Source organism: Netta rufina (assembly GCF_964035555.1).
Source record: "Netta rufina genome assembly, chromosome: 2".
Taxonomy (NCBI): Eukaryota; Metazoa; Chordata; class Aves; order Anseriformes; family Anatidae; genus Netta; species Netta rufina.
The window spans coordinates 40,228,039-40,249,285 of record NC_140124.1 but is presented as its reverse complement, the minus strand read 5'-3'; the positions used below and the strand labels follow the sequence as shown (position 1 = coordinate 40,249,285).

Below are 21,247 nucleotides of genomic sequence, written 5' to 3'. Positions count from 1 at the left end.
AAAAAAAAATATCTATGTACACATCCAGTAGTTCAGATGATCAGTGCAACTTCATTTGCAAGTAAACTAATAATACAAGAAAGGTTTTGTCATTTTATTTTATTTTATTTTATTTTATTTTTTTAATTCCTCATAAACATTTTATTTCTGCCAACAGCAGAACCTTGCCTCTTTGTTTCCCTGCAGACATGGGCTGCAGAGTTTGTCAGACACCACAGCTTACTGCAGAAGGATCGGTGTGACCACAGGAAGAACGGTCCAGAGCCTGCTCAGCTCGGCAGAGCAAAGAGGCAGGAAGACACCAGCACAGCTCCTTACAAACCTGTGGTGGTGTGAAGAAAGAGGGGAAGCTCTACAGTGCAGAACAGGCACACCAGCTTTCTTCTGCAGAACTCAGGCCATTGCAGTGACTTGGTGCACATTAGATTGCAAGGAAGACATAGCCCAGGAGATGAGCACAGAGGGAGCTGAGAATCTGTGCAAGAGACTGGCAGGTTTACTACTGGAAAGGGACCTGGCAAAATGCAATTTCTCCCTTTTGCTCTCTGCTCCTAAGGGCCACATCTAACCCCATCCCATATTTTCAGTCTCCCCTTGTGTGTCGTAGTTCAGCCACCAGCTCCAGCTCTGTTCTTCCCTTTCCCATTCATTCTAAGTCAATAAAGATTGCTGCAAATGAAGAGGCTTCACTAGCTAACATACGATTCTCCTTCCCAGATCCAGACCCCGACCAGCGCTGCTTCCTTATCTCTCTTTGAGCCAAGCTGTGAACCACTAACAAATCCCATCCAGCTGTTCAGCTGGCCATGAGAGACACAGCACGTCCTCGCTTGCCCTTAGCCCTTTATTCCAGCTTCTATCTAGACCCTGCCAGCGTACTGCATCCCCACTGCAAAGCGTTACCAGCCAAAGGCTCCACCACCCAAACCCCATTTTTCAGACTTCCCTGACAAAACCCAGTACCAGTTATTAGAGATGCCCTAGACTGCCAGGTCTCTGACAATTACCACTGCAATGAAACATGCACCTGAGCAATCTCAACGCTAAATTATTTGTCTGAACTTTGCATCGCCTCATAAAGAAGACTCTGCTGTGAAAAGCAGAGCAAAAATTCCTCATAAAGCAATGTACAAAGCCCAGCTTGCACTGTCTATGGGCTAGAAAATCTGCATTTGCTGTGGAAAAAAAAATTATCTACAAGACATACCTGATACATTACAAAACCTCAAATGTAACAGAGTATTTATAGTCATTAGAAGTTAAGTACACACACTGAATACTAAGTGCTTGGGATTGGAATGTCTCAGCACACTTAATAGCTCTGCAATTTAACTAATATTTCCCTAACAAATAGTTACAGTCTTTCCAGTTATTGAGGTAGAAGGTGAGGTAGGAGCACAAAGACAGCAAAGGAAGCTGTTGGGCACTTTCATTATTTCTGCTACTATCCAGGAAAAACAACAACAAACCAAAACAGGAAAACCAAACCAAAACACAGCACTGATGTATCTCAAAACCCATCATCTCGCCACAACGTAGCCGTATCACAACGTAACAGCTGCGTTAACCTGGATGTGCATAAAACCGGAAAATAACCAAATCACATATTCAAGATAATACAATAGCTGCTGAATAAAACAACTCGCTTATTTGCCTCAATCAGATAAGAAAAGAAAGGAAAGAAAAAAAAAAAAGCAACGTCACAACGTAAGCAGAACTTAATTTGGAGAGGAAGAGGGACCAGGGAGACAGCTACAAGCCCAAGGACTAGACCTATTTTATTATTAAAGAACATCCAAATGTAGCCGGAAATTTACATACCACTTTGCAAACACTGTCAAAAATAAAAGAAGTCCTTTGACCTGAAAATTTTACAGTCTAAATTCAGCAAGACTAACGCATGACGGTTAACCCTTCACAAAAGCAAGGAGAAGTGCCTGAGTGACAGGAAATGAGGGCTCGCTTTAAAAGGCAAAGTGTAAAAAGAAGAGAGGCAGGGACCTTTCCAGAAAGGGCAGGAGTTACACGTTTTATGTGGCTAAAGTTAGCAGACTGGGATGAGGGATACTGGGATGTGGGAAGGAGGGCAGGAGAACTGAAACTGAGGATTTTATGGCTGCTCCACATAGAAAGTAAAAAGACTATTTGGTGGTCACCTACTTCAGCATCCTAGAGTGGTAAAAGCATACTGAAAATACATGTATGCAATTGTGGCCGCTGCCTCCAGTCCCCTCCCCTTGTACTCCCACAGCATCCACAGCCCCTGCACTGGGTGCTGAAGGTGCTCCCCGACTTCTCTATGGCTGCTTACAAACCTGTTGGCCATGAATTTGTTGAGCCCAGTTTTGAGTGTGCTGATACAACCTGCCTCTGCAACCTCCTGCAGCAACAGATTCCATAGCTCCATGGTGCAGAAGGACTGGTCATCTGTTTTGAAATGATCTCTTAGCAATTTCAGTGAATATCCCTGATTCTAGCACTACAGGATTCAGCAAACAGCAGCTCTGACCATGCTTCTCTGCCCGTAGGTACAAAAGGAGGGTGTGCTCCTTGGGGAAATGAAGGTTCACAGGGCCTTCAACAAATAAACCTGTAACTTACTAACTTTAACATTAGTCTACTTGATTGCTACTGAGTTTCAAGTAATTTTTGAACTTTCTTACCCCTCTTGCTTGCTTACTAGTTTTGCTCTTCCCCTTCTGCCTCCCTCCCTCCATTTCTACTTCTGCCTTTATCTCCCTCTATCTCTGCTCCCTTCTTCCTAACCCTCCCCTAATTTACTTCTCCCCCTCCTCACGGTTGTTTGTTTCACATCTCCCCCGTGCTCTTACACATGCACAGGAGGACAATCCATGGCTCAAGAGCCGCATGCAGCTCATGCAGCAGTTTCAGGAGGCCTGCAAAGATGCAGCTGGGCACCTGTTACACGCCCTGCATTCTTCAAGGTACGGCAGGTTGTGCCTCCTTGATTTACAGAACAGTGTAAGCACTGTAAGGCTGTATAAACGCATTGACTTTATTGCTCTAAGAATGTTTTACCTCCCAGGTAGGGGCCTACGACAAGCAGCACAGCTAAAACTGTTGTGGTTTATATGCTCACCTGCTTTTGAAAGTCACTGATGCTCTAGAAGAGGCTGACCCACGGATGGCTCTCCCCATTCATTCAAGAGGAGGACTTCCACCTTTGCCACAACTGTTTCTTTCAGCATCCAGTGCAAAATTGCCTCAGCTGTCCTGATGGGCTCTCACAAGCACCTTTAAGGTCTGGCACAGTCTGGCTGTCCACAGGAATGTAATGTAATGCCCTTCTGCCTTGAGTGGTTTTACGTCCTTTTCCTTTCCTCACCTACAATTCATTTATCCTCTCGGTCTCACCAACGCCTCCAACCTAATTAACCTCATAAGGAGAAAGAGTGGATAGAACAAATTGGAAAAATGCTATTCTAAAGAAAGCATTAAAATTTCACTAGGGACGTAAATCCTGGGATGTAACTAAAAGACAAGCAGCTGAAGAATAAGCCGAAGGCCTGACACCAGTTACTTTCCTAGTCAGAGATCTCCTAGGTCATTCTTGTAGCTAGCACACATCTTCTTGACTGATTTCTGAGCTCATGAGCATGCTATATGATTTGAAGTAGGAAGGAAAGTGAAGACACTGCTTTAAATCAATTGAGATCTCGAGTCAGATTCATGACATTTTGAGATTTCCGTTGGCACAGCCATTTAAAGCACTGTCTTCCCCCTCTCTCCCATTGTCCCCCAAACATAAATACTTTTATTAGAAGCCAGAGCACTACAAAACATGTTGAGATTCCCAAACTAAGGATTACCTCAACAAAAACAAAATTAGACAATTCTTATTGATAAACAATGTACTAGGAGCTTACGGAGGACACCAGCTATAAATGCTTGCACGCACTGCCTGATGTATCTCCTTTAAAAAGGTTACCAAGACATGCAGGAAATAATGTGCAAATTGGGTATTACAACAATCAGTTTGATTGATCAGAAACTTCTGATGAAATGACCTTCTGTGGTATACTACCCTATTGATATAATTGCTTTAGAACTGTGTTATTACAACTGCGCTTTTTAGTGATCCTTCAAAACCATCTGCAAGAGTTAAACCCTGCTTTAATTAAATATACTGCACTTTCTCCACCATTTACAGTGCACTTCTCAGGGCAGCCTATACTTGTTCAGAATGCCAAGTAATACGCTGAAACTTTCAAGAAGTCGTCCACTTCAAAATTTCAAACATATGGCATACCCATAACAGTGATCACCTGAATTAGCACCTTCAAATTTCAGTGGAGATACTCGAGCTGCATGTGAAACATTTTGTACAGTTATGCTGGTAGGCTTCCATGTATAAAAATCCTGAAGCTTTGCTGTTTCCTAAAAATCTGACAGGATTCTGAGGCCATACAAGAAGTATTTTCCTTCTTCTCATCAATTCATCTATTTTGAAAAGCCACCTTTAACTTCAGAATTAATTTTTAATGCTTGTGGGTCTTTTCACTCCTGTGTGCTGCTCTCTGTAGGGTACTAGGCACTGAAAGAAAGAAAGAACAACAACAACAACAAAGACCCTTCCCCTGATCTCTCCTTAATAGATGCTGGAATTAGCTTCACTGGCAAGAATCTATTGCTGAGACATCCACAGCAGAAAGAGCATGAAATATTAGCAGCCCACCTGCCACAGGAAGTACCTCTGCTCTAGCCAAGAGCATTTGCTACTGCCTTTACAATTCTCAGCACCAGGTCGAGATTCTCTAGTTTCCAGCAAGGCCAGCAGCTCCAGAGGCAAGGTAAGCATGGTCCTCTCATCTCAAATAGTTACTTGCACTAATACAAAGGAAGGGAAAAATATTAATGCGCTGATTTGGTTTACGCTCTTGGCTCTAAAAGTTGAAGCCCTTGGAAGAATCGAGCCCTCAATTCCGTGCTGATTCACAGAAATACAGAGGCAAAGAAATTTAACAGGTCTCTACGCCATTAATCGTACAGCCTCTTTAATCCAATTACTTCGTATTTTCTCTTAAACAAATGAACTGCCAAAACTTGGCCAGGGCCCAGCTCTCAAAACAGCTCAACTTAATCTTACCTGATCTATATTTTCAGCTGTGAAGTCGGGGAGGAAATGGGGAAGAGATGTAAAAAAAAAAAAAAAAAAAAAAATCAAGCACTGCATCTGCTACGAGCTACAATCTGCATGCCCCGTTCTCCTTTTTTCTCCCACCTCCCATCGCAGGGAGTGCAGGTTGATAAAGAAAACAATGCTGCATGCTGGATGGTGCAGTTAAGCATACAGGTTGGTGATATATTCTCCTGGTGATGTCAATTAGCCCCTCACGCACGGAAAATATGTATTAAATGCACTGTAGTAACCATTACGCTTTCCACAAATGCCTTGGAAAGACCAACTGCGTGTTGCTGAAATTTGCAAATTGGCAAGAGAAACAAGAAAACCCCTCTGAATTCCAAAGTGTACAGTGTTTATTTTGACAGTTTCAGTTTATTTATAGTACTTGACAATACATGTTCTCCAGTTCATCTTGTAAAATAATGAAGCTAGCGTTTAGACCTCCACTGTTAAGCCTCAGAGGGGAAAATGAGCATAAACTTATTTCATTCAAATAAATGTACAGATTGGCAAGATTCTACTGTAATGACTAAATTACATCATTAATTTAGCTCAAAGTACTTTCTTTGGTGGAGAAAGCACAGCCCTTAACTTCATACGTGGTGTGCAAGTCTCCACAGATGTGCAATAATCTCTTAACCTGTTCACATGAAAAGAGGGATCCTTTTTGTTTGGTACGTTAAATACTTGCAGAGGGGTGCTGTATGGAGGACTGGGCTTTCATGCAGAGTTATAGAAGAGCACAGGCAGAGGCTGCACTATGCACGAGCTCCCCAGTAACCTTATTCCTGTGACTGGTTTGAGTGCAGGCTCTCTCCATCTCATTCCCAGAACAGCCCCCTTCCACAGCGGGGCCAAAGTTGGTGTCCTGGCAGCCTGCACCTTGGCAGAAACCACAGCGCTCTCGGCCACCAGCAGTCTGCCCCTGGTGAAACCCTCAAATGCAGAAACATCCCCTAGCACTTCATCAACGCCCCAGACCCGTCAGTTCTCCCTCTGTGGATAATTTTGTCTTTATGTAAAAGACAGGAGAGATTGGAGCCCTTTGAGCGTAAATACCCCCCGCACCACGTTTCCCATTTATGTCTATGAAGTGCCATACACATATCAGGAATATTTCTTAAAACAAAACCAGACATATCACCCGCTGCTACACACACGTATCCAACACAGGACCCAGACGTGCAGATCTGGAATACAACTGAAACAAAACCAAATTAAAGACTGCGTAGCCAAGACAAAACGCAGAATTTGTCAGATAAAATGTATCTGCAGCGTAATAAGTACAGTTGCACAGTGCCCTCCAAGGGCAGCAAAGCTGAAAGTCAAATAATAAAATTAAGTGGGATACAAGAGAGTGTGCACAGGAGGGATTTCAACCCTCTTTGTTCTTAGCAGTGCTACGATTTCACAGCCGCTCTCAAGATTCACCGGCCCGATACTTGGCATGCAGGAGCACAGCGCGCAGCTCGCCGGGGAATTGCTGAGCCGGGATGTGCCAAACAAAACCTACCACACAATCAGCCACCTCCTGCCACGGGACCCAGCAGCCTTGCTGTTAAAACGTGCCTGTTTCTTTCTTTTTTTTTTTTTTTTTTTTAAAGGGAGCCAATGAAACCAGGAACATCTTCGGAAACGTGAATTCCTGCAATATTAACTAATCAATCCGCAGCAAAGGAGCTGCCCCCGCGCTGCTATTGTCTGAGCACACCAAGCAGAGGACTTCGCCTGCAGGAGCTGCTACCCCCGTAGGCTCGGAATTCACCACGTATCTAAATGCTGTTATTTTTCTGCTTTGCAAGGCAGCCCATACGCAGCTGCGGAGGATCTCTAAATTAGTTAATGCACCGCTTCAAAAGGAAGAGTTATTTCTCCAGGGATCGTGCGCCAAACAAAGGGGGGAGGGAATGGTGAACCACTGGTAGTTTGTGTGACAAAAGGTATTTTTCAGCTACACCGAGCTCTAATTACGAAGGTCCTTCCTACCCTGTGGCTGGAAAGTTCTCACTGAAAATACTTGCATTTCACAGAAACAATGAGGAGGGGGCAAGAATTAAAAATAAAGAGTGATCAAATCGCTTTTTCAAGCTGAGAATTGTCATTAAAAATGATCTGCATTTTGTTTTTTTTTATTCATTTATTTTGTCTTTTTTTTTTTCTTCAAGGAAGAAAAAGCAGCATTTTTGTCATTCTTACTCTAAGAATTTGTGTATTAAAAACAAAACAAACCTATTTTAATGAAATTATTTTGCAATTTTTAATTACAAAATGTGAGACCCTAAAGTTTAAGCTAGAACGTGGCTATGCACAGGACGGACTATTCCAAGCATGAAAACAATTTTAAAAGCCCAATATTGTAATTTAACAGTGACGATCCATCCTTCGATAATATGCTGAAGTTGAAAGCAAAAGCTCTTAAAGCATTATTGTCACTGGATGCATTGACAAAGTACATTTGTAAAAAATTACAAGCACTGTAAAAACAAATGTGATCAAAACAAATGCTAGGCTTTCACAGTATGTAGACGAAATATATTAATTAGAATAAGATATAACTGAGTTCAAAACAGCCTTTGAGCCACACGTTTTCTGCAGACCTCTCTCTAGCCAAGAGATCCTAATTCCACATTGCGAAGTCCTGAAAACTATGAATATTATAGCGGAGAGCACTTCTCCCCACCATCTATACCGAGACATATATTTATTAAGTGCTGACAGTTAACTTTCACAAGACTCTCAGGGAGATCTGGACCTTATTCTGTGAATTTACAGAAACTGGGCTGAAGGAGCCAGGAAACACAACTGCATTTTATTATTATTTAAATAATGAATCCGTGATAGCATTTCACTCCAAAGCGAGGGTAAGCCTTGCAGGCAAATGTCTCCTTCAGTAAAGATTTGAAAATTATTTTTGTTTAAGTAACAGCTGGTCTTGCCTATGTGGACTTAAATGAGCCATGTGGAGACAAACTTGTTTCAGTTTGGGTAAGAAAGATTAAAAACATTAATTCTAGTTAATATCCATTTTGGTCCCTCTACACAGATGGAAAAAATAACATTAAATTACCATGCTTACATACAGTCAATACCAGACACCCAATAAAGCACAAATTCAAAGCCCTGCTCATAACACAACCGATGCTCACAGTTCGAGCAGAACAGCTCTGCTGCAAGTTAGCTCGAAACAAAGGAGATTTACATTCATTTCTCCACTTTGCCACAGACTTCCTGTGTGACCTTGGACAAGTCGCTCGGTTTTGTGAGCCCTTCTGTAAAATGGGGAAAAACATTTATTTCATAACCTCACAGCAATTAGCAGATTTACTTTCAGGAAATGCTTTGATACGGAGGTCAAATAAATGACATAAAGAGTATAAGCAGTGTTTAAACTTTAATTAATTTCTGTTAAAGCTTTGGAAACCTCATCACAAGGACAGAACCAAGGCTTTGGCACAATACTCACAAGTGCTACCTACACACAGAGATAAGGTCTGCCTACACAGCGAGGTGGAAATGCATCCTGATGCCTGCAGACAGGTGCTGGCACAGACTTCCACGACCCAACGCAAAGACACGCCGCACTGCTATCACCAACACACACATAAGACCAGAGGTTCAGTGTCTCTGGGTACCTTGAGCTCTAAAACAAGAGTTGTAACTTTCTGATATAGCACAAAGTAGGAGAAGAAATCACCAGGTACCCTCTTGAAGGATTTAAGATGTCTTAAGTCCAACCAGTTATTCTCCACTTCATCTAAACCACTAACCACTGTTGGATTTGAAAGCCACATTTAACTTTCATAACTTAGTATTAATATCAGAAGTCAAGTCACCTTGCAGACAACAGAAAATTAAGGATCTCTAGAATGCTAATCTACTGGGGAAAAAAATAAAAAAAGAATTAAGAGCCATTCAGAATCAGCCAAATGCTGTACACACACTACGCCAGCTCACTGATGGGAACAGCATTAACCCCATCAGGAACACTGACAACAACATTGCAAAGTATATTAAATAAATCTTTTTTTAGAAAATATCTCCAAGTCTGAAACTTATTTTGAAACAGCACCAGGTAAGCATTTGGGGGACAGGGGCAAGCTATGGAAAACCAGAAGCGAGGAAACTATTGAGGGGAGAGGAAGTTCTGGGATAAACTTCCCCTCATATTACCCACATGTGTGTAAAACCCACACAGCTGCTCAATCACAGGGTGTTGAGTGTGTTCTTTTTTTTTTTTTTTTAAACAGTTGATCTGTGGGTTACACACATGAAAATACGGTCACTGCAAGCTACAAAAATAAAAATGAAACTCATTTGTTTTTAAGCTATTTTGCTTGAAATATCAAATGGCTTTCATTATTCGTAATTGCATCTTATATGTGGTGTTTTATAAGAAGAAAAAGAAAACAGTTCTTACTAAAAATCATTTACAACCTAAAGCTTTTTCTCTCAATATGCAGAGTTGCTCTGGGATGCGTTAAATATCTTGAACTCCCATTACTGCAATAAGACTGCAAGAAGAACAGCATTTTGCAGCGAGGCCAAAAATTAAAGCATGGCCAACCACAAACTGCTATCAAACACAAGGCACTGCACAGAACACGGGGAGAATAGAAAGATGGCCAGGGCTGTAAGACCAAATGGCCGGTTAAAAAAAAATAAAAAAAAAAAAATAACACAGGATACAGTTTCAGACACACATTTTCGAAGGTGACATCTGAGACTTTGGCACCCCTATAACGGATAGCATACAGGTAGTACCTTGTAGCATATGCAGCGCCCTCAATATTTAAGTTTTGAGGTTAATCTTGCAGAAGAGAGTAAGATAACCAAAAGGAAAAGACCATCACCCTCTCTCCAGCGACACCTGAAAAAATGTGTAGAAGCACAAATGCAGCAGAGGGATGAGGGGCTTGAGGTCAAAGTAAAGGTGAGGTTAGGAAGGAGGGAAATTGAAAGTAAGGTACAAAACTATGTATTTAATTCCTCACTCACAGCATGCTAGTAGTTGATATGAAGTGTGAGGGGGAGCAGCGATGCTGTTAGCAGGCATCCCCAGAGCAAATTCTGGCAACCTCAGACATCGTGCAGCGACTAGATTCTCTCACTTGCTCGACGTTCTCACACTCACAAACTGACTATTTCTATTTCTTTTTCCACAAGAGGTGAACTTTCCCTGTAACTGCGACAGCCGAAACTCATCTCACTGTTGTGGCAATTGGCACCTGCTTACCCTTTCACAAAACAGCTGCTGCAGAAGCAAACTCCCTGTGCCTGAGTGCGCAACTCGAACCTCGTTAACCATGAGCAGAGCTGTTCTTTGCTCTCAGCACTGTCTTTATTGAAGTAGGATGGCTTCCACCCCAAGATGAGCAATACCAAAACTCCTTTGGTCACACGCAGACAAAAACCTCTCCATTCATGTTTTCCTACCTATCAACATATTAAGATACAGTAACAATTACACCAGTTACGCCAGTTTCATGCGTTATCTGTAACAGTTGCCACCTTCACTGTCACTCACTGGAAGGAATGCAGGATACTTACAACTACATTAGGGGTGAGAATTAATCATCACTACCTGCACTACGAACTAATCATTACGATTACAAATATTTATAAAGACTGAAACAAGACAAACTTACTATGCAGGCCTTGAAGTGCATTATCCTCAGTTGTCAATGTGATTAATAACAAAATTCACAACCATATTCTATTTTGACAGGTAGTTTGCTAGCTCCTCTTTACCTATGAATGGTGCCAGCTGAAACAGGGACAAATCAGGGTGCTAATATTATTTACACAAACCTTCAGATGAAGCCTGCAGTCTGACATACTTGTACATAATCACAGCTTTTGGGCAGATTCACTAAATTCAGACTGCAGTCCTGGCCCCTTGATCATCCAGGCTCACTTATCGACACAGCGAGGCAGGCTCCGTGCCTTTCTGAGCCATGCTTCTGGGTTTCTTTCCCACGAACATCAGGATATGGTGGGAGGAGGAGGGGGAAGCATGCGGACTTCATCCTGACACAGAGTCAGGATGCAGACAGGACAGACGCTTCCAACCCACCAGCTGGAAGCTCTTTTAATACTCAGGCAGTCATTAATGTCACTGAAACAATATTGTCATGGCAAGAGATTTCAGAACCCATCAGTTATCTTCCAAACAGCATAAAAAAATTAATATCAGCCTAGACTTCTCCTGTACCCACATGCTCCATCCCATCCCAGCTTGAACTAATTATGATCCTCGGGCCTGGTACTGACAGAGGCTAACTCTTGTGCCAGTGCTGCCCCGCAGACTAACAGCAGCAGAAAGCTTCAATAAAAAGCTTCACGTGTGTTTGTGGGTGACAACTCAGTACTAAAGAGGCCAACTTAAATAGTTATTTATACACTGAATTTCCTTTGATTGCTGCTATTACCAACATCAAAAGGCCTCAAACCCAGTTCAGGCACAGCACGGAGATAGGAACAGAGTTGTGCTTTGGCAACAGCAGCGAACACAAACCAGTCTGAAAGCAACTTTCCTCTTGAATGAACAAGCACAACCAAGGATGTTACACTACTACTGTCTCCTCCCCGAACGCTATGAGGCTCGGGCCACTGAATCAACCTGCTAGAAGCTTTAAACAAAAGGTACACGTTTCTAAAACATCCTTAAAAAAGAGCTGCTCTATAAAGGGCAGCCGAACAACCCCACTTGTTATTTCATCAGCTAACATGTATGCTTCTGTAGGGCACCCACCGAGTGACAAATTCACGCTTCTCTTTCACCGTAAGTTACTGGTTAAATCACAACTCTGAGCTAAAAAGCTCGTAGCATTTTACTATTTTCTGCTTCCTTAGCAGGACTTTAATTTATATCAGATCAGTGCAGTCAGGCATTAGACTTAGAAACCAGGAAAAAAAAAAAATCAAGAAGAGAGTTTTTACACTCTTCTTTATAAGCCAGTTTCAGAAACATACACACAAAGCAGTCTGACAGATAAAAATGCAATTGTTAGAAAACAAAACCCAAACAACCCCCAAGCAGACAGAAAACACGTATCAACACACGCATAACAATCTCTGGAGGTGTCACCCCCCCACCTGGAAACTATTTAATATCATCCAAGCATTCACAAAAGCACCGTCAGCTATGCAGCCGTTCCTCTGCTCGATCCAGAACCTCCAAGGACAACTACAACAAGCACAAGCACACTTCAGCCCCTCTCCTTCCCCCGCCCTCCCCGGGGACGGCATCGGCACCAACCTGCAGTTGGGAGGTGGATCTAAGGTGATGTCAGCCAATTCCTTCTGAATCCTGTGGCAATAAAAGCGAGAAGGAACAAAGGTAAGTCGCTGTGCGGGGCAGCAGTTAACACATACGCCTTACAGACATACCGCCGCAGTACGTTTGCAACACCACGTACGAGAGAGGTGCTCGGTTATAGCCTCCCACTGGCCCACTCACACCAAGCAGGACAGACAGCCTGGTGCAGGGACAGGAAAGCAGGCAGGCATCGTGTGCTGAGCCCAGACAGGAGCACTGCTGCACACTCGCACGGAGATGCCAGCCACACAGGGCTTTTCCACAAAGACTCTCCCCTTTACTCTGCTGGCCAGCTTGAAAGTGAAGGGGACCCTCTGCAAATGTGGCGCACCAAGTGCTATGAGGAAACCGTAGTCTGAGAAGGAAATTTGTCTTGCTGGATTGCAAGCAGCAGTCATCGCCAAGTTGGCTTCCCCCGGCTCCCCGCCACCCCCGAGAACAAACAGCAGCCCCACGGGAGTGAGTAGCTGCGCCATTCCCAAGGACGCCTAAAGGAAAGGGAACATCCACTTCCAAGGCTCCTGCACATTCCTGCCACCTTCAGTTCTCCCTCTTCCACACCACATCCCCGAGTCCCTCCCCTCAGGACTCCAGGCGCTCCCTCTCATCGCCAGGCTCAGACAACACCCTGCCCTCCCTGCCCAGACTATTCCGGGCTCACACAGCAGCACGCTGCTTTTGCCACAAGATGCCCAACCAGCTATCATCCCTTTCCCTGGGGTCCCATTACTGTCACTCAAGCTTCCCCTCCAGATCTCCCCACCCTCTCCCCTCCTTTAAACTCAGCCAGCATCTTCGGCCTCTCTTCCACTTGTCATACACGCGAACCACAACCTTTTCATACCAGGCAGTTTACAGTCAGCAGGCTTGTAAAACTCTCTTATTTTTTTAAAATAGTTAAGGGCACGACACGTAAACACCGCTTGCTACTATCTCTGAGCTTGCCATGGAAACATGCTGAGCGGGGATCTGGAATAACCGCACTGCCTTAACTCCACAAAGCCACAGAGAACTTAGCTGTGACGACAGGGCATTTGCATAAAACCCCAGCCACTTTTGACACCTAGAGACATAACCTCTCTGTGCTGCTTGGCAAGGCATTTCAGAGAGCTGGTTTATTATTCTTACTGAAGTGCTCTAAGTTAGCTCGCAAACTTCCATTTGTTGGCTGAGCTCTCTGGTGCAGGACAGTGCTGAATTCAGGTGAAAGAGAGAATAAATAAGAAAGGGCAACAGCTTTTTTTTTTTTTTTTTTTTTTTCTTTTTTTAAACCAAATGGCTCCAAGAGTCTGTCCAGATGAAGAAAATTGACTGACGTAGCTGTTCTGGAATTACTACTCTATGCAGGCATCTCTCTCCCATATAGATATTATTCTGGAATAAAAACGATTTCATTCTCAAAGAAAAAAACAACAACCGACCAAAGAAAAAACCCACTCTGTCCTGTAAGCAAAAACTATTTTAGAGTAGAACATCCACAAGTGGATCCACGGTGGATTATTTCTTTTAGTCAATGTCGAGCCATACACAGAAAATTCAATATAAGTGATGAAGAAACAGAAAAGCAGTAATATGTATGGTGGGAAAGGTTTGAGTTATATTACACCACTCACACCTCGGTGTGAGTGGTGTAATACGGCCCCAAATCTTCCTTTCATCAGGCAAACTCAAAACTCCTCACAAACATTAATTAATCCTCAAAGCAGCGCTGGAAAGAAAAAAGCCATTATACATCCATCCCAATACACAGAGAGGGAAATTGACGTTGAAATTTAATGCTTTACCCAGGACCACATAGTTTCCAGTGGCAGAGAAGGAATGAAGGCCCTACATACCAATCCCACATCCCTATAGCTGATGCTAATAAGGAGAAGGGAAGAGACAGCAGAAATAATTGAGGGGCAGAAAAACAGCCCGGAGGAAGAAGAGACAGGAAAATATGTGGGATAGAATGGAGGGAGAAGCAGGAAGAGAGACCAGAGAGCAGTGAAGTTGGGCACACACCACTGCACAGAGGCACTGGAAAAGTGAGACAATGGCAGCTTCGCACGGGAAGGCTGTGAGTAAGCGAGAGAGGAGGAATGGGAGCAACAAGAGATCAGCAAGGGAATAGAGCAAAATGAAACGAGGAAGGAGAGAGGATGCAGTGAATTGGTCAGAAAACCGACTGCAGCCTCACCTCTTGGCACTGGTAGATAGCAGCTTAGAGTTTTTACTCATGCTGACTTTGCTTTCCTTCTTCTTAGGTGTGCTTGTCTCTTTCTCTGTCTGTTGGTTGGAGGATGAAGATGAGGAGGAGCTGGTGCTGGCCCTCGAATCGTCATCCGACATAGCGACCCCCCCACCACACACCCCAACCTGGAGAGGAGACACCACGGGGCACGGGGAACAAACAGTGAACACAAACACACACAGAGAAAGGCAGCTGACAATCTCGCTCTGTGTTTGGGTCATGCTCCCTTTAAAGGGTCCCCGTGTCTCCCTCTCCTCCTCTTAGGCCCTACAGCCAGGCGGGAGGAGCAGCAGCCCCCCCTGCGCTACTAATGCCATGGGGAAGGGAGAAAGGGACTTTTAAAGCTTCCTCTCGGAAAGCAAGTGCGAAATGAGAGAAGGGACTGGAACAAGGACGACTGCAAGGATCAGGGAAGCTCTCGCAGCAGTTTCTTGTAATCTCCCCCAAACCGCACGAGCGAGAGGAGCCATCGCCACCCAGCCTAGGGGTGCAGGGGATAAAAATGGCACCGCTTGGGCTCCCTGGAGGCCGGTGGGGAGGGACGGGCCGGGGGGTGACCATTGCCAGCGCCCTAATGGAAGTGGGGCATCACTGGCAACAGGGGGAGACCCCGACGGGGGGTCCCTGAGCTGCGGCGGGGGGAAACCCGCACCCACTGGGTGGAAAGGTATGGGGAGGGGGGCAAAGGGGGCAGCACACGGGAGGGTTTGGGGACCCCGGGGGGCCCCATGAGGCCCACCACGCTGTGGGGCAATGGGCAGGAGGGGAGAAAAAGGGCCATGGCCTAGCAGGGTGCGAAACAAGGGCTCGGGGAGCAGCGGGGTGCCGGGGGGGGGGGCACCCCGGCTCCGTGCGGGCACCGGGGGGGCGCGGGGCTGGAGGCAGCGCCCGGCCCCGGGGGGCGAGAAGCGGACACGGGGGACACGGGGGGGACACGGGGGGGGCACGGGACACGGGGGGGCACAGCCCGGCGGGGCTGGGGGGCTGCGGAGGGGGCGCGGGGAGGATCGGGGGCCGGCGCAGGGCCGCCCCCCTCCCGCTGCCCCCGGCGCCCCGGGGAGCCCCCGGGGAGCCCCCCCGGGGTATGGGTAGCGGGGGGGGCTCGTCCGTGCTCCCCCTGCAGCGGGGGGCCGGGGGGGCAGCGGTACCTGCCAGCCCCCGGCGCGCCCCCCCTGCCCCGCCGCCTGCCGCCCCATCGGCGGTCCGCGGCCGGCCCTGCCCCTCGCCCCTGCCCCCGGGGCCGGCGGGGAGGGCGGCGGGGGGCGCCCCGTCCCCGTACCTCTGCCTTTGTGTCTGGCTGCTCCTCCTCGGTGCGGCTGGGCCTGGCCACTCGTGTCTCTCTCGCTGGGAGAGAAGCGGAAGTGCTGCAACAGCAACTATTAAACAGGCAATGGCTTCCCTGCCTGCCTCCCCCACCGCCGAGCCGGGCCGGGGGGGCGGCGGGCACGGGGCGACAGCCTGCGGGGCCTCCAGCCCAAGGGGGTCCCGGGGGGAGGTCGGGGGGAGCCCCGGCTGCGGGGCTGCGGGGGGAGCCCGGCGGACACGGCACCCCCCTGCCTCCGGGGGGGCTGGGGGAGGAAGGGAGGCGATCGGAGGGGGCTGAGCTGTTAATGGGGACCCCCTCTGGAAAGTCATCTGCGAAGGTGTCAAGTCCTGGGGGGGGGTGGGGGATAATCGCCCTCCCCCGCTCCGGTTTGCGCTTCCATGCTGAGTGCCCCAAAGGGACGAGGTCGAGGCAGGTGGCTGGGAGTGGGGAAGCCTCCCAGGGCTGCTTTTTTTTTTTTAAGGCGGAGAGGGGGCTGTTAGGCTCGTGGGGGGGCTTTGGGCTTTCCCCCCTGTCCTCAGAACTGTTTCAGCCCCGAGGCTTCTCCCCTGCCTCACCTGCTTTGTCCCTCCAGCAGCACCAGTAACTTCTCACCTGTCTCAGTTGGAAAGCAATAAGAAAAGAAAAAAAACAACAAAAACCACCAAACCCCAACCAACCAACCAAAAAAAAAAAAGACAGCCCAGCCCAAACCCCACCACCACCACCGCCACCAGCCAGCCAAAAGGATCCCCCGGCGGCTCTCCCGTCTCTCACCTGTTCCAGCCCCAAAGCAGCAGCTGTGTCTCCCCTTCCCTCCCCGGCTCGGCCCCCCCGGTAGCAGCAGCAGCAGCAGCAGCAGCAGCAGCAGCAGCAGCAGTTCCCTCTCGCCCTCGCCCGGAGTTCAGGATTCCATTGTCCCCCACGCTGCGCCCGCTGACATCACTGACACACAAAGAAGGGGCACTTCGTGATGTCATCAACGCATGCTGGGAGAGGAAGCAAAATCCTGGGCTCGGGGCTTGGCAGCGACAGCGAGAAAAAGCCCCCTCACTTTGCCAAAAGGTAAAAGTATTAGGGATATATATATATATATATATATTTATATATATATTTTTCCCCGAGTCCCCTAGTGGGGAGCCTGTCTGTGCGGAAGGCGCAGCGGCGTTCAGCCGGCTGGGGTGCTGTTGTATTGTATTTCCGAGGCTTTTTACTCTTCTCCCCCAAAATGTTGGCCGTCCATCCCCCGCTCTCTGCCCCTGGGATGGCGGTGCCGGCCCAGTGGGCTACCACAGCTCGTCCCGGGGTTGCCCGAGCTGCTGCTGAGCGGGCCAGGGGAGCTGGCCGCCCACCGGCTGCCCCCGGGGTGAGCTTGGCTTGGTGCCGCCGCTTTCCACCGCCTGTCGAGGGATCCCGTATCGAATTGCCCGGCAAGGTTCAGCAGCCAAAAATACAATGGCTGTCACTGCCAAGCATCATAATAATTAAAAGGACTGTGTGTTTCCGTCGTTCCTCCTGCTGGAGGACCCCGGAGCGGGCTGCAGGAGCCGAGCAGGGCCAAAGGACTACATGACAAAATGGGGGGGCAAAGGGGTGCCTGGCCTCATGGCATCGTGGCGGGTGGGACAGGGATGGTGGTGGTGCTGGTGGTGCTGGTGGTGCTGGTGGTGGTGCTGAGGTGTGAAGCCCAGGCTGTCAGCCCACGGGTGACACCATGGGGCCCGTCACCTGGAGCTGCTGGTGGCCCCACACACCACGATGTCCATGGGGTGCCATGAAGGCCCAGCAAGGCCTGAGGCAAAGGCTTTGAGTGGGGAGAAAAGCCTAAAGTCTGGGTTGGGTGATGAATGCCTGTTACTTCTTTGGGGGACACTTGGGACCTAAAGGAAAGGGGTGTTTGGGCCAGCTCAAGGGGATGCTGAACCTTTCCTCCAAGAGGCTGTAGCTTCACGTTTTTGTGACTAACCACAGGGGTCTGGTTGTGGCACTGGGCTTTTACCATTTCCACCCAGTAATCCTCGAGCCAGAGATGCTGGAGGGACTGCCCAAGTGGGCACAGCCTTTCCTTTGGCCACCCTTCCCTACATTTCTAGTAGTTAATCCCAAAACTATTGATACTCCCCACAAACTTGCTGCCCAGTCTCTCATGTGGTTGAACAGTGCAGGGCACACACCCCAATGACATTGTAAGAGTCATGCTGATAAAAGAAGTAATTCCACTGCAGTTTCACACTTACTGTTGTGGTTATTTTGTTTGTTTGTTTGTCTGTTTCCTAACTGTCTTCAGTCTTTCTTACCTCTGGTATCACATATTAGGACATGGTGAATTGTCCTCCAAAAGCAGCTTGCTAGCAGAGCCAACCTATCTAGTTTCACGTATGGGAATGACACTTGTGAAGCCATGGTCATCCTTTCCTCCACTAAATGTAGAGCTTTGACATGTCTGCCCTCAACCAAGGCCTCAAAAGAATTAAAAAAAAAAAAAAGAAAACTGGCACTGTGATAAATGAGGATGATCTGGATCACTTAGTGCCCCTTGTTGACGAAGGGGGGCCAAATTCAGCTCCTATATACTTAACAACACTTCAAGGTGTCAGCATCCTCCTAACTAGTCTGGGGTCTTTGGAGGATGCTGCTGGTGGTATGGTGGTACACACTGGGTGACAAGTGTGGGAGACGAGAGGACACAAATCAGTTGACCAGGCTTCACAAATATCACTGCTTATGGAACAGCTTTTTAAAAACAAAAACTTTTCACTTTCACTAAAACCTCCAGCCCTTTCCTGTCATCACAGGAAACCTGCACCAAAGTCAAGTGAGACAACTGATATTAATAATGAAAGCCCTCCACTTCTCGAATAGGGTGTAAGGAAAATGGAAAGGTTGTTACAAAATCTCACACACAGCAGACCAACCTTTTCTGCACCAGATGATCCTTGGTAACCCTGTTCAAAGTAGCATGATAACCAGCACTAGTGGTTATTTACTTTGAAGTCTAACCAAAAACACATTCTCTGAAAGCACTTACTAATGTCCTCACTTGTGCGGCTGTTACAGTGGCAACTCCCATGTTATGACTCACCTCTCCTGTGCTAGCCATGCCATACCCAGAGCCATGGAGAGAAAGGGAGTCAAGGAGCCAACTTTTGTGCCCAGAGATATTTTTGCAGCTTGTCTTGCTCCCACACATGATTATTCTCTCAGTCTCCTGCATAGACACTGAAGACCTGGGAAAGAGGGCAGAATATGATCCCTTTTCCAGCAAATAGGTGAACCAGCTCCTCTAATCACATCTCTTTCCACCTTGGGAATTTTGAAACAGCCTCACTCGTCTGTTTCTGTTTCTTTCCTGTGAAGTGTACACACTTTATCAGGCAAGCGTTCCTTCTTATCAGTGCTTCCTCCCACTGTCTCCTTACTTTTTTTTTTTTTTTTTTTTTTTTTTTTTTTTTTAACCAAGTTGTGTGAAGGACTTGCAGAGAAAAACTGACCCAGATTATTCGCTTTCCCTGTGCCCCAAGCTTTTTTAATCTATGGCGTTAGCTCACTGTAGAAACTGAATAGGATTAGTCACTTTTCCCTCTGGATTGAGTTTGGAGGAGGCTGCAAGGCTAGATGACTAGAATCAAGTTGCCTTTGGGGCTTTGAGCTTAATTCACAGCAGAAGCTAGCCAATTCAAATCAAACCGAGCCTGCTGCTGGAGGAAGGTGACTAAGATTAGTCCCTTTGTACCGTCTCAGCTCCAGATACATTTTCAGCATTATTCCTGGCTGGTCTTTCTGGGCCTGAGCCAAAGCCCCTTATATTTCCACCAATTCCGTTGAGTTTTGCATCAGGCCTTTTGTGGGGAGCAGAAAATAAATGATCATCTGTTTGGCTCTCCTGATGCCAGCTCAGTGCTAATGTCATGCCTGCAAGTGGCAGCAGGAAAGCCAGAAACATGCTGTTATCTCACACAGTGGTGACAAACTCTGTCCTTTCTGTGTGACCCTGTGATACAAGGTCAGGTAGCAAGGAAAATCTATGACGACGCCAGAACTCATGACACAGCTATTTGAATAAAACTAGCCAGAAACTCCGAATTACGCTGAAAGAGGAAGGAACTGTATTCAAATGAGAGAAAAGGTAACAGAGAAAACGCAAATGCACATTTCTGTGACATAAGGGTAGTGAATACACAGGCTCACCCTATGGTTTCCTGCTCACAACTATCTTGCCGTAACTTCGTGATGCAGCCCAACTTCCCTTGCTGTACTTTTCTCAAACGATGTGGCTTTCAGTCCTTAGAGTTACACCTTCTTCAGGTCCTTACAGAAGAATGGAAGGGTTCACAAGCAGAAAAATGCTTGTTTCCTCTACTTTTATTCCAGTGCCAAAGGAGACTTAGTTGTGGAGGGAAAAGCTTCAGGTCTCCTTGTCAGACTCCTGCTATTTGCCACTTGCTTGGTGTTTTGTTTGAGGCTAGTCCTGGGAGCTCTCTGAAGCCTTGCTGAGAGACTGTTGTGTGAGCAGAAAGACTTCAGACCCATTACATGTTTTGGCCTTATAAAAATCCTGGCCAAGCTCCCATAGACTGAAGAGTGACTGGCAATTCATTCCAAAAGCTTACACAGAGCTGCATATAACCAACCATACACATGTTCTACTGCTCCATTGCTTCTTTCATGCCTCTCCTGGAATGTGGTCTGGTTCATTTTGGTAACTGAAAAACTAAAGATGCTGAGATCAATTCAGTTTCACAGCATCATAAGAAGTTTCATGAGATTTATTTCCCAGGGTTTCTGCCTTGCTTCCAGGTGATGAGATTGAGCCTTAAAATTGCTTTACCTTGAAGATACAATGATTCACTGCTGTCTCCGTTTGCCAGATCTATAGCTAGTACTTAGGAGTTGGGACCAAGAGCTACACAATGCTTTTTCTGTTGATGTCTCTAGCAGTCACTCCATATTTCTGATACTCATTTTCCTTCCTCTAAAGAAAGAGAATGATGTTAATCGAGAGTTAGACTGAAAATGTCGAGGTGCCCGTACAAACTTCACCCATAGCCACTCATTAGACTTTTCTGTCACTTCCTTTTTGAGCCTGCTGGATCTGCTTTTCTGCAGAATGCTGCTTCCCCAGTGGTCTCTCTGCTTCCTTTGGGCTTTGCAGTGGCTGGCTCTGCTTTCCTTCTCTGTGTCTGCAGTGCACAAGCTCCCCAGACTGCTGTATTCCAGACTCCTTGGCTTTTTCTCTTCTGGCACCGT

The 21,247-nt window shown here is 46.7% G+C and overlaps 1 protein-coding gene across 1 annotated transcript in view; it reads right to left on the bottom strand.

Annotated features, from left to right (window-relative positions):
* Positions 1–16,055, bottom strand: part of LOC311207282 (ubiquitin-conjugating enzyme E2 E1) — a 43,688-nt gene extending 27,633 nt beyond the window's left edge. The window contains exons 1-3 of the mRNA XM_084283261.1: positions 15,977–16,055; positions 14,644–14,822; positions 12,405–12,455 (exon numbers count right to left, since the gene is read on the bottom strand). Of these exons, the coding sequence (XP_084139387.1) occupies positions 12,405–12,455; positions 14,644–14,795 (203 nt within the window). The 5' untranslated portion in view covers positions 14,796–14,822; positions 15,977–16,055. The remainder of the gene's footprint in view (positions 1–12,404; positions 12,456–14,643; positions 14,823–15,976) is intronic.
* Positions 16,056–21,247: the final 5,192 nt, after the last annotated feature.